At 47.2% G+C, this 12,306-nt stretch overlaps 1 protein-coding gene across 2 annotated transcripts; it reads right to left on the bottom strand.

Moving 5' to 3' along the window:
* Positions 1-177: 177 nt before the first annotated feature.
* On the bottom strand, positions 178-2,817 carry LOC123122803 (pentatricopeptide repeat-containing protein At3g22670, mitochondrial). 2 transcript variants are annotated; one of them, XM_044543145.1, is made up of 2 exons: positions 635-2,817; positions 178-545 (listed from the first exon to the last, which is right to left on the bottom strand). In XM_044543145.1, the coding sequence occupies exon 1, from the start codon at positions 2,355-2,357 to the stop codon at positions 648-650; it is 1,710 nt and encodes a 569-aa protein (XP_044399080.1). In that variant the 5' UTR covers positions 2,358-2,817; the 3' UTR covers positions 178-545; positions 635-647. The 2 variants fall into 2 exon arrangements, with proteins under 2 accessions (XP_044399080.1, XP_044399081.1); XM_044543146.1 differs by having other exon boundaries at positions 178-504.
* Positions 2,818-12,306: the final 9,489 nt, after the last annotated feature.

Genomic DNA, 12,306 nt, shown 5'->3' with positions numbered 1-12,306 from the left:
GTTTCCATACCATATGTATATTTGATGCTGTAAATATTAGCACATTTTGCTTTAGACATGGTAAAATTTATTAAAGTTTGACTTAGGACAAAGCTAGAACTTCATATAATTTGGAATGGAGGGAGTATATACAATGACGATAATTTCCATGCGTTAACTCTGTATGGTATCAGAAAGGCATTAATGTGTTTGCTCAACTGTTGGAAATAAGGGAGCATAAATAAGGCTGCTGATTTTGTGAAGTCTGAATGCTGTCCTATTTGATTTTGCATGTCCAGTTGCATTTTCGTGAACAACCTCTGTAGGGCTTGCAGGAAACTGTTTATGTATACTAAAATGGTTCACCGGCTTGCAGGAAACTGTTTATATATGCTAAAATGCTTCATGGTGAACCGCTTCCACATACTTTTTATATTGCAGACGGTGATGAAAAGGAATAAAATCGGCAGCTGGTAGGGGACTTGGCCAATGTCCTTACTGCTATGGAACTTCTGGTCTTCTTTTCTGCTGTTGCGAATATAGTTAAATGTAGCAGAGCAACAGAACTGTAACAGATCAATGACAGTGTAAAAAAGATTTTCCATTTCGATGAACGGATAGGTCGAATGACAAACTTGTATTACTGATTTTGTACCTTCCCATTTGTCCTAAGGTTCATAGCCACAAGCGTTTGACAGTATGTCAATATGCTGTCCAGCAGCACCATCCTTGTTCAAATGAGGGGAACCAGTGTGCTTCACAGCAGCTGCCCGCAGGGTGAGAAGTTGAATCTTTTTCTTTGCTGAATGGAGATTCGCCTTATCAAGCTTCTCAGTCACAAGATCAAACGTTTCTTTCTTCGGCGTAAAACCCTTCAGCACCATCTCCTCCAAAAACAGGCAAGACTGGGCGGGCTTCCCGTTTCGGCACAGCCAGGTTACCAACAAGGTATAGGTGCTGAAATCAGGGGTGATGTCCTTTCTAAACATGTGGCATATGAGGAACCGAAGTACCTTTATCCATTGCCTTTTACAGCACAGCTTCAGCAACGGGGTGTACGTCTTGATGTCAGGCTTGCATGACTGCTCCTCCATCCTAACCAGCATCTTCAGTGCATTCTCTGCCTGGGAGTGGTCACAGGCAGCAGAAATTAGGGTGTTGAAGGTAGCAACAGTGGGGGGAACTCCAGTGCTGGACATCTTATCGACGACGGAGTTTGCATCCTCCAGTCTCCCTGCTCTGCCGAGTATGTATATGAGAGAGTTGTAAAAGGAAGCGTCTGGGGCACAGCCATCCCTCCTCACCTTGTCAAATATATCCAAAGCTTCTTGCGTTCTTCCATCCTTCCCTAGAGCGTGCATCACGATCGTGTATGTGATAACATTTGGAGGGCATCCTTTCGAGCACATCTCGTTTAGGATGGCGTAAGCCGTCTGAAAATCTTTCTCCATGCAGTATGCTTCTATCAGGCTGGTGTAAGTTATCACTGAAGGCTTGAAGCCATGTTCCTCCATCTCCTTCATCGTATCACGGGCTTCATTCATCATCCTCGCCTTGCACCACCCATGGACCAACGTGTTGAAACTACTCTCGTCAGGAGGTACCGATCCCCTCAACTCTTGGAATGCGCCTCTCGCACGCTTCACGCTCCTCTCCTTGCACAGCGTGTCTAGGAGCACATTCATAGCTGTGGTGTCTTTCACAACACCAAACCGGTCCATTTTGTTGAAGGCGTCTATGGCATCGGTCCACCGGCTGGCCCCAGCGAGCCTCCTCATCACCTTTGTCATCGTTGCCAGCGACACCAAACCGCCAATCTCATCCATCTGAGTGATCAAGCCCCACATCAAATCAAACTGCTTGAACTTTCCTAGTATGTCAACCATTGAGTTGTATGAATCAGCAGAGTGGCAGTAGCCTTCCTGAGCACCGGCCCACATAAAGAACCCGAACGCCGCTACCCAATCACTGCTGAACCTCTTTAGGATCTTCTCGACCATGCGGTCTGATACCCTGACAGGGCAGCAGTCCATGGCTATCACGATGGCCTCTGGGGACGCAAAGCAAGAGGTCAGGATTCTGCTGGCTTCGTCGAAATCAGCCTCGAACTCAGCCTCATCATGGGAGGCAGCCTCCGGGCGGAGCGACAGAGGCTCGGAGCTGCCTCCACGGCTCCGTTCCTCCACGGGATCAGACTTGATCGGGAGCACAAATTCGTCGTGGTCGTCATCATCAAAGGAGTCGCAGTCCTTCTTTGGGTTCCTGAACCATTCTGGCAGCTCGAAGCCTGCAGTGCAGAACCGTGACGCGGTGCGGTTCCCTTTATGTGGCCGGAGCACGGGCGGCTGCGACACAATGACCCGGCAGCATCGTTGCATTCTTCAGCTCAGAAGCCAGAACAGGCAGGCAATTCGTCGAGCACCTTGTCCGCGCGGCCACGTGCTCTGCCTCAAGAGCAGTAAAGGACACACCGTCGGCGCTAATTGTGACCGGCCGCAGGGCGACCACTAGCACCCTGAAAGAGCTGGGGGGGGAGCTTGGCGGCGACGCGGCCGTAGGGGTTGTGAATGGTCTCTGGTGGGCTGCTAGCTAGACGCCATGGGCGACGAGGAGGGCGCCGCGGCGGGGAAGGGGAGCTTGAGCGGAGGAAGGAGTTGTGAATGGTCTGTGCTGGGCTGCTAGCCAGACGCGATGGTGGACGGGGCGAGTGCCGCGGCGGGCGGCGCGCGGCGAGTGGGTGGGCGGCGTGGTGTCGTCTCGCGGTCGGCGGCGAAGTACTAGAGCACCCGAAGAAACGTTTTGCGAGAAAACCAAAGACTCGAGCGCCAAAATTTACTCAAAGAACATGCACAGACATGTGCTATTGTAGATCAAAAGATACTCCCTCCGTTTCATCTCTAGAAAGAGTTATATTTAGAAACAGAGTACAATATAAGAGCAACTCCAACCGGGTGACCCAAACGGACGACGCTTTTGTCCGTTTTTTATCGCCCGCCCGCCTAATGTTCGCCCTGTTTTAGATTTGGGTCGGCAGTGCGCCCAACGCGCCGACCCATATATACCGGCGTGGCCGGCTAGCCGTCCTATTTCAACAAATAGCTCATTTTTGCATTGTTTCACACACAACTTTTGCATTCAAACATATAGTCAAATAAACATAGTTTCAACCGAATGAAATAGCATAGTTTTACAAGCTGAATAAAAGTAAAAATGTCTCACATAGTTTTGCAAGCCAAATAAAGAAGATACATCTATTGGTTGCCAACATGAGCCAATATATGCTCAACCAAATCATTTTGCAGTTGCACGTGAGTTTTCCAATCACGTCATGATGAAACTGGGTGAACTGTTCAAACGTTGCCGCTCCTCCATGCTCAGGCACAACATTCTCACCTTGAAACTAAAACCCTTGATCGTACAGACGTTCCGGGCGCTCATCTTCTACGATCATATTGCGCATGATCACACAAGCAGTCATCACCTCCCACAGTTTCTGCATGCTCCAAGTATTAGCAGGATACCGAACGATGCCCCATCGAGATTGCAAAACACCAAAGGCACGCTCGACGTCCTTCCTAGCACTCTCTTGCTCTTGTGCAAACCTTTTCCTCTTCTCTCCGACAGGGTTGGGGATTGTCTTCACAATAGTGGTCCATTGAGGATAGATACCGTCACCCAGGTAGTATCCTTTGTCGTAGTTGTGGCCGTTGATAGTAAAGTTCACCGGTGGGCTGTTGCCTTCGGCAAGCCTAGCAAACACCGGCGAGCGCTGAAGCACATTGATATCATTGTGATATCCGACCATGCCAAAGAAAGAGTACCAGATCCAGAGATCTTGAGACGCCACGGCCTCTAGTATGACAGTGCAAGCCCTGGCATGGCCCTTATACTGCCTTTGGCAAGCAAAAGGGCAGTTCTTCCACTCCCAGTGCATGCAGTCTATGCTGTCAAGCATCCCTGGGAAGCCCTTGCTGGCATTCATCGCCAACAAACGGGTTGTATCTTGAGGAGTCGGCTCTCTCAAGTACTTAGGGCCAAACACAGGAATAACAGCCTTGCAGAACTTATACAGGGAGTCTAGGCAGTCTAGGCATGTAGACTCGCTCATACGGACGTACTCGTCAATGAGATCACCGCGCACTCCGTATGCAAGCATTCGGATGGCGGCAGTGCATTTCTGATAAGAGGAGAAACCAATCTTTCCAAGGGCATCCTCTTTGCACTCGAAATAGTCATCATAGCCGACCACCCCCTCTCTAATACGGTTGAAAAGATGCCTACTCATACGGAAACGGCAGCGGAATTTATGATGTTTGAACAACGGATTTGTTGTATCAAAGTAGTCCTTCTTGAAATGCCCGCTCTCTCGGTTGCGATTCAATGCCGGAAGGTGGCCCAGAGTGGAGCCACGGAACGCGGGGCGCTGGCTATTGAGGTGGTGATGGACCAACACGGCAGCCGATATTTCCTCCTCGTCATCGGACGACGAATCATCTGAGTCGCAAAGGAAATTATGAAAAAAGAACTCGTCGGCGGAATCCATTTTGTACCTTGGCAAACTGTGGAATAGCTTGCGGGCGTCGACGAAGGAGACGGCCGGCGAAGGGAGCCGCAGCGCGCACGGACCAGCTAACTGCCCTGCCGGCGTCCGACGAGCGTGCCAGTGAGGATCTGGCCGGAGCAGCGAGGCGGCTTCTTGGTCGCGGTCGCGGCTGTGTCGGTTCCCCGGCGGCAAGACGGCGGTGGCGGGGCGACGTGGGAGGTGGAGGCATTGCAAAGCGGATGTTGCCGCGCCGGTAGCAGAGTCACCGAAAAAAATGGGCGGCGGCGTCGGCGACGAAGAAGGCGGGCGGGGGTTTGCTATTGGATGGGGAGAGGTCAATGTGCCACCGACCAGCGGGCCCGGGAGAAGGAGAAGGCAAGCGCGCGTGCGCCCGTCTCGTGTCCGCACCGACGTAAATCCGGCTAAAAAATGGGCCGGGAATGGGTCGCCCGCGGACGAAAAACGGACGTGCGTTCGTTTGGGTCGGCATGTTGGGCCGATTTTTGTGTCCGCACCGACCAAAACGCACGCCTATGAACAAAATGGGTCGCCTGTTGGAGTTGGTCTAAGAGTATATATTTAAAAGAGAAAAGGCCAGAGCCGGTCGCCGCGTGGCCCGTACAATCGAGACCCCACGCACCATTGGATCACGCTTTTCCCTCCCGAGCAACCATTGTTACATCCATTTCTTCCCCCAAATCTCACCGCCGTTGCATGCCCAATGCGCAGCGCGGTCGCCCATCTCCATGGTTCGCAGCCGTCCTCTCTGGCCACCGTTACACATCGTCGAGGTTCGTCGCCGCCATGGAGCAAAGGGGAGAGAGAGGAGCGCGAGAGAAAAGGAAGACAGAGGAAGCAGGGTCGAGAAGGGAGACGCCCCACGTGTGAGGATAAGGTAGGCGAGTAAGCGGTGGATGGGCTAGTCAGCCGCCGCGCTATTCACCGCAGCTGCCATTCCATCCAGTTGGTGGCTTGACCATGATACTCCACTTCACATGTCCCCAAGCATAGGGAAAAACTCAACAATTTCCACACACTTACCGTTTGGAAGACTATCACAAGAGTACCACGGCTATGTAGGCCGATCCTGTCGAACATGGCCTCCGATAGGAATTTGCTTGAAACGTCGATTACCTTCATGCTAGTTCTTGCGTTCAACCAAGGTTGTTATAGTACTACCATAATCATGCAAACAAACAACGTAATATCGCAAGACAACCATCGGAAAGGACCGACTACACCCCCCCTTCCCCAACAATCTTACCATCACCCAACAAACAAGCGGGGGACAAACACAGGCAAGTCGTCCGCGTGAAAGGAATGGTATGGTCGACTAGAGGGGGTAATTAGGCAACTAACAAATTTTTAACTTCTTTTGCAAATTTTAGGCTCAACAAAATAATAGGTTGTCTAGATATGCAACTAGGTGGACAACCTACATGACAAGCAAAGCAACGAAGACCGAAATAACCTCAAGTGAAGTCGATGGAGACGAGAATATATTTTTGAAGTTCCCTCCTTTGGGGGGAGGTACATCTCTGTTTGAGGGGTGTGGAATCACAATGCTCCCAACGACTCACCATATTCTCCTCACACCCTCACACAATGCAAGGTGTCGTGAATTCACTAACAGTGCCCTTGAAGGCGGCAACCGGGACCTTTACAAACAAGGTTGGGCCATCTCCACAACTTAATTGGAGGCTCCCAACACCACCGCGAAGCTTCACCACAATGGAATGTGGCTCCGCGGTGACCTCTTCCATCTAGGGTGCCCGAACACCCAAGAGTAACAAGTTGATGAAGATGTAGAAGCCGGGGATCGCAAGACGGTTTGGTAGGAATGTAGATCGGGTGAATCTCCTCCAATCCCCAAAGTATTGGTGAGTTTGGGTGGATGAAGATGGAGATATCAAGCTTTTCGTGTTTGGCAATGGAGGGGAAAAGCTAGAAGAATTTAGGGCTAGGAGGTGGAAGAATGGGGTATTTATACCCTCCATGGGGGAAGTAGTTGTAGCCTACCTGCAACACCGGGTACTCGGGCCGTGCAAAGAAATGGTGCCATGCCCTGGGCACCGGGGGGACAAAGTCCCTAGTCACCCGGATAGATCAAACATCGAGCGAGCGAGAGGGCCGGGCACCCGGGTGTCCAAGATCCCGGGTACCCGGACTCCGGGGACCCCCAACACTTGGACACGTCCGAGACCACGAGCAATCCCTCTGGTGCCTCCGGGCACCCAGACCCAGAGGTGTCCAGGCATCTGGACCTCTAGAGGTGGATACTTCCTTGGTGACAAAACCCTTCCGATGGTCATTGAATCTCTTGAGAAAAGTGTGTACAGGAAATGTTTGAGTTTCCCAACTCCCTAATCTCAGCAACCCCTCTTGATAGTATGGATGTTCCTATGAGTATAAAAGGTAACCCAAAAACTTTCCGAGCCATGAAAAACACCATCTTTTTCCCTTTTTGTATCGATGGGGTTACCGAAGTCCATAGGCAAAATAGAGAATGTCCTGAAATAAACTTGACAACTCACATTATTTCTCACAAATTGTATTGTGATCAACTCCAAAATCATAATTGAGCGACAATTGCACTTTCATCTCCCTCTTTTTTTGGTGAATTGATGACTAATACGTCTCAAACTTATCTATAATTTTTTATTGTTAAATGTTATTATATCATCATTCTTACATACTTTGTCCATCCTTTTATATTATTTTTTGGACTAACATATTAATCCAGTGCCCACTGCCAGTTGTTGTTTTTTGCTTGTTTTTCGTTTTACAAAAATTCGATACCTACGAAGGTCCAAACACGACAAAACTTTTTAACGATATTTCTGGAACATAAGAGATCCTAGAAGCTTCGGTGCGAGACCAGAAGACCCATGAGGGGGCCAAAAGCCAGGGGGCGCCGAGTAGACATGTAGGCCCCCTGATGCTCAAAACGCTCGGAGCGAGACCCGAAACAATTTTATCGCCGTCGTAAGCCTCTGTTCTGAAGCGATCCCGTCTGGAGCCTTGTTCTAGAAATCTTCCAGATGAGGGAAAAATTGGGGAGGCCATCTTCATCAATCCTGCTGCCTCCATGATGATGTTTGAGTAGTCCTTTCAGGACCTACGAGTCCATAGTAGTGGCCAGATGGCTCTCTCTTTATCACACCATAGATTTTTCCCAAATTTGGCATGTTAAAAAATTCATAGGGAACTAAAAATTTCCTAGGAAACCCATGCTTGAAATGCTAGCCAACTAAATTTGCTTGCTTGCTTGATTGATTGATTGTCTAGGAAGGTCCAAGCCCAATGCAACTAGTTGCAACCTAGCAAGACTTTGGTTGAAACCAAATCATGGTATATAGAAAATATTCATTTAGGCATATGGCTATCCTTAATAAGACCTATGTAATATTCAAGTCTGATAATTTTCCTAAATAATTGAGTTGGATCTTGGAACCAATTCAAAATTAAGGTAAAATGTTTACAAATGGCTTTGCATTTATTTGGCAAGAAAATAAATTTCATAAGTCCAAATAATATGCTTGACTTCTGCCAATTTTCCAAATTCCAATTCGAAAGGGAAATATACAGTGCAGAAATTATATGTCCAAACTTCGCAAACAAAATGTTGACATGCTCCCAAATAATCATATTTGAATTTCGAGCAAGTTGGCTTTTGAAGGAAAATTCAAATTCAAAATCAAATACAAATAACAAAGGCAAAACAGAAAACATGAAAAGAAATAAAAAAAGAAAGGGCCCAGCCGAGCCAGCTAACCAGGCCGCAGCCCAGCTAGCCAGCCCAGCAGGACACTCCCCCATGCGCCTCTCTCTCCCTGAGCCGCTGACGCACAAGACCCACGCGTCAGGGTCGTCCCCCACTTCCAACAACCGCTCGCCCACGTCGCCCATGCACCCGCACGCACACACGTAGATCCAAATTGAGTGAAACTTTTTGCAAAATGATCCTTAGGAAATGCACTTTCACACATACTAATAAATTTTGTAATTTGAATAGTTTAAAACTCAAATTCAAACAAAATGAATTCAAATTCAAATAGGGCATAACTTGCAATTTATAAATCCAAATTAATTGATTTTTTTGCAAAACGAATCTGGTCGAGGTGAAGATACCCCGAACAAGCCCCTCAAAGGATTACTTTCCATAGTGACAACTAAGGATAAATTTCAGCACTCGGTATAAATGTTTCCTTACAAAAGGCGCTTCACTCCCCGACAACGGCGCCAAAAAAGAGTCTTGATGACCCACAAGTATAGGGATCAATCGTGGTCCTTTCGATAAGTAAGAGTATCGAGCCCAACGAGGAGCATAAGGAAATGATAAGGGGTTTTCAGCAAAGTAGTAGTAATGTGTAGTTCGATAACAAGATAATTCATAACAAGTGACAATAGCAACAAGGTGCAGCAAGATGGCCTGATCCTTTTTATAGCAAAGGACAAACCTAGAGTACTTCTTATAGTGAGCAAAACGTTCTCGAGGACACATGGGAATTCTTGTCTAGTCATGTTCGTTATGTTTAGTTGATTTGCGTTCACTACTTTGACAAATTGATTTGTGGGTGGACCAGTGCTAGGGTGATGTTCTTACTTGAACAAGCAACCCACTTATGATTATCCTCTCTTGCAACCATCCACAACTACAAAATAAGAATTGAGATAAATCTAACCATGGCATGAAACATATGGATTCAAATCAGCCCCTTACGGAATAACTCATAAGCTAGGGTTTAAGCTTCTGTCACTCTCGCAACCCATCATCTACTTATCACTCCCCAATGTCTTCCCCTAGGCCCAAACATGGTGAAGTGTCATGTAGTCGACGTTCACACGACACCACAGAGGAAGAACAACATACACATCATCAACATATTGAACGAATACCAACTTCACATAAGTACATATAACAAGACTTCTCCCATGTCCTCAAGAACAAACAGAACTACTAACAAATCATATTCATGTTAAAGATCAGAGGAGTATTGTATATGATTAAGGATCTGACATATAATCTTTCACCAAATAAATCAACTAGCATCAACTACAAGATGTAATCAACATTGCTAGCAACGCACAGGTACCAATATGAGGTTTTGAGATAAAGATTGAATACAAGAGATGAACTAGGGTTTGAGAGGAGACGGTGCTAGTGAAGATGTTGATGGAGATTGGTCCTCCCTGAAGGAAATATGCCCTAGAGGCAATAATAAAGTTGTTATTTATATTTCCTTATATCATGATAAATGTTTATTATTCATGCTAGAATTGTATTAGCCGAAAACTTAGTACATGTGTGAATACATAGACAAACAGAGTGTCACTAGTATGCCTCTACTTGACTAGCTCGTTGAATCAAAGATGGTTAAGTTTCCTAGCCATAGACATGAGTTGTCATTTGATTAACGGGATCACATCATTAGAGAATGATGTGATTGACTTGACCCATTCAGTTAGCTTAGCACTTGATCGTTTAGTATGTTGCTATTGCTTTCTTCATGACTTATACATGTTCCTATGACTATGAGATTATGCAACTCCCGAATACCGGAGGAACACTTTGTGTGCTACCAAACGTCACAATATAACTGGGTGATTATAAAGGTGCTCTACAGGTGTCTCCAATGGTGTTTGTTGAGTTGGCATAGATCGAGATTAGGATTTGTCACTCCGATTGTCGGAGAGGTATCTCTGGGCCCTCTCGGTAATGCACATCACTATAAGCCTTGCAAGCAATGTGACTAATGTGTTAGTTGCGGGATGATGCATTACAGAACGAGTAAAGAGACTTGCCGGTAACGAGATTGAACTAGGTATTGAGATACCGACGATCGAATCTCGGGCAAGTAATATACCGATGACAAAGGGAACAACGTATGTTGTTATGCGGTTTGACCGATAAAGATCTTCATAGAATATGTAGGAACCAATATGAGCATCCAGGTTGCGCTATTGGTTATTGACCGGAGATGAGTCTCGGTCATGTCTACATAGTTCTCGAACCCGTAGGGTCCGCCGCTTAACGTTCTGTGACGATCGGTATTATGAGTTTATGTGTTTTGATGTACCGAAGGTTGTTCGGAGTCCCGGATGTGATCATGGACATGATGAGGAGTATTGAAATGGTCGAGACATAAAGATCGATATATTGGATGGCTATGTTTGGACATCGGAATGGTTCCGGGTGAGTTCGGGCATTTACCGGAGTACCGGGAGGTTACCGGAACCCCCCGGGGAGTGTATGGGCCTTAGTGGGCCTTAGTGGGAGAGAGGAGGAGGAGGCCTAGGAGGGCCCCCCCAAGCCCAATCCTAATTGGGAGGGGGGCCGGGCCCCCTTTCCTTCCTCCCTCTCTCCTCCTTCCTTCCTCTCCTACTCCTACTTGGAAGGGGGGGAATCCTACTCCCGGTGGGAGTAGGACTCCCCTAGGGCACACCATAGAGAGGGCCGGCCCTCCCCCTCCTCCACTCCTTTATATACAGGGGAGGGGGGCACCCCATAAACACACAAGTTGATCATTGTCTTAGTCGTGTGCGGTGCCCCCCTCCACCATAATCCACCTCGGTCATATCGTCGTAGTGCTTAGGTGAAGCCCTGCGCTAGTAGCTTCATCATCACCGTCATCACGCCGTCGTGCTGACGAAGCTCTCCCTCGACACTCAGATGGATCGAGAGTTCGTGGGACGTCACCGAGCTGAACGTGTGCAGATCATGGAGGTGCCGTACTTTCGGTACTAGGATCGGTCGGATCGTGAAGACGTACGACTACATCAACCGCATTGTCATAACGCTTCCGCTTACGGTCTATGAGGGTACGTGGACTACACTCTCCCCTCTCGTTGCTATGCATCACCATGATAGATCTTGCGTGTGCGTAGGAATTTTTTGAAATTACTGCGTTCCCCAACACTCCCATGATGAGAGGAACGTTGGTGATGTCGATGGCTTCGATTTCCCCCTCCCTAAGGGAAGTATCTCCAGTGGAATCACTACGTCGAAGAGCAGAAGTGCTCCTACCTAGGTTCCACCTCGAGATGGCGGCGCTTCATCCCAAAAGTCTTCTATTGACTTTTTTCTAGGGAAAATGACATCATATAGGAGAAGGAGGGCTACGGAGGCCTACTGGTGGGCCCACAAGCTCACATGGCGTGCCCAGGGGGCGCCACCTGAGCTTGTGGCTCACTGGTGGGCCCCTCCTACTAATTCTTCTTCCAGTATTTTTTATTAATTTCAAAATAAATCTCCATAAACTTTTAGTTCATTTGGGGCTCCGGAGAATAGCTATCTCTGTTGTAGCGCTTTTCAGGTCCAGAATTCCAGCTGGCGGCAATTTTCCTCTTCATATAAATCTTGCATATTAAGAGAGAAAAGTCATTAGAATTGCCTCATGAAGTGAAATATTGACCCAAAACATTATGAATAACAGTAGGAAAACATCATGCAAAATGAACGTATCAACTCCCCTAAGCTTAAACCTCGCTTGTCCTCAAGCGAATACTAAACTCGATGATCATCACTACAATTTTATAGAGAGAGGTGTTGATAAAACAAAATATGGACATGGTAGCATCATGATCATTATTATAACCGCAATAAATCATCATAAAACTTCTCACGATCAAGTAACAATTCATCCACAATGCCAAAGTATAAGAAATAAACTTTATTAAGAACTAGAAAACTATGTTCTCAGTCATCAAAGCAATTACAATTCATCATATTTCGGGAAGAGTCTATGTAAGAGAATTTGATTTAGCAAATTCACATACTCAAC

This window comes from Triticum aestivum, chromosome 5D (assembly GCF_018294505.1).
Source record: "Triticum aestivum cultivar Chinese Spring chromosome 5D, IWGSC CS RefSeq v2.1, whole genome shotgun sequence".
Lineage (NCBI taxonomy): Eukaryota > Viridiplantae > Streptophyta > Magnoliopsida > Poales > Poaceae > Triticum > Triticum aestivum.
This window is presented reverse-complemented; position numbering and strand designations above follow the sequence as displayed.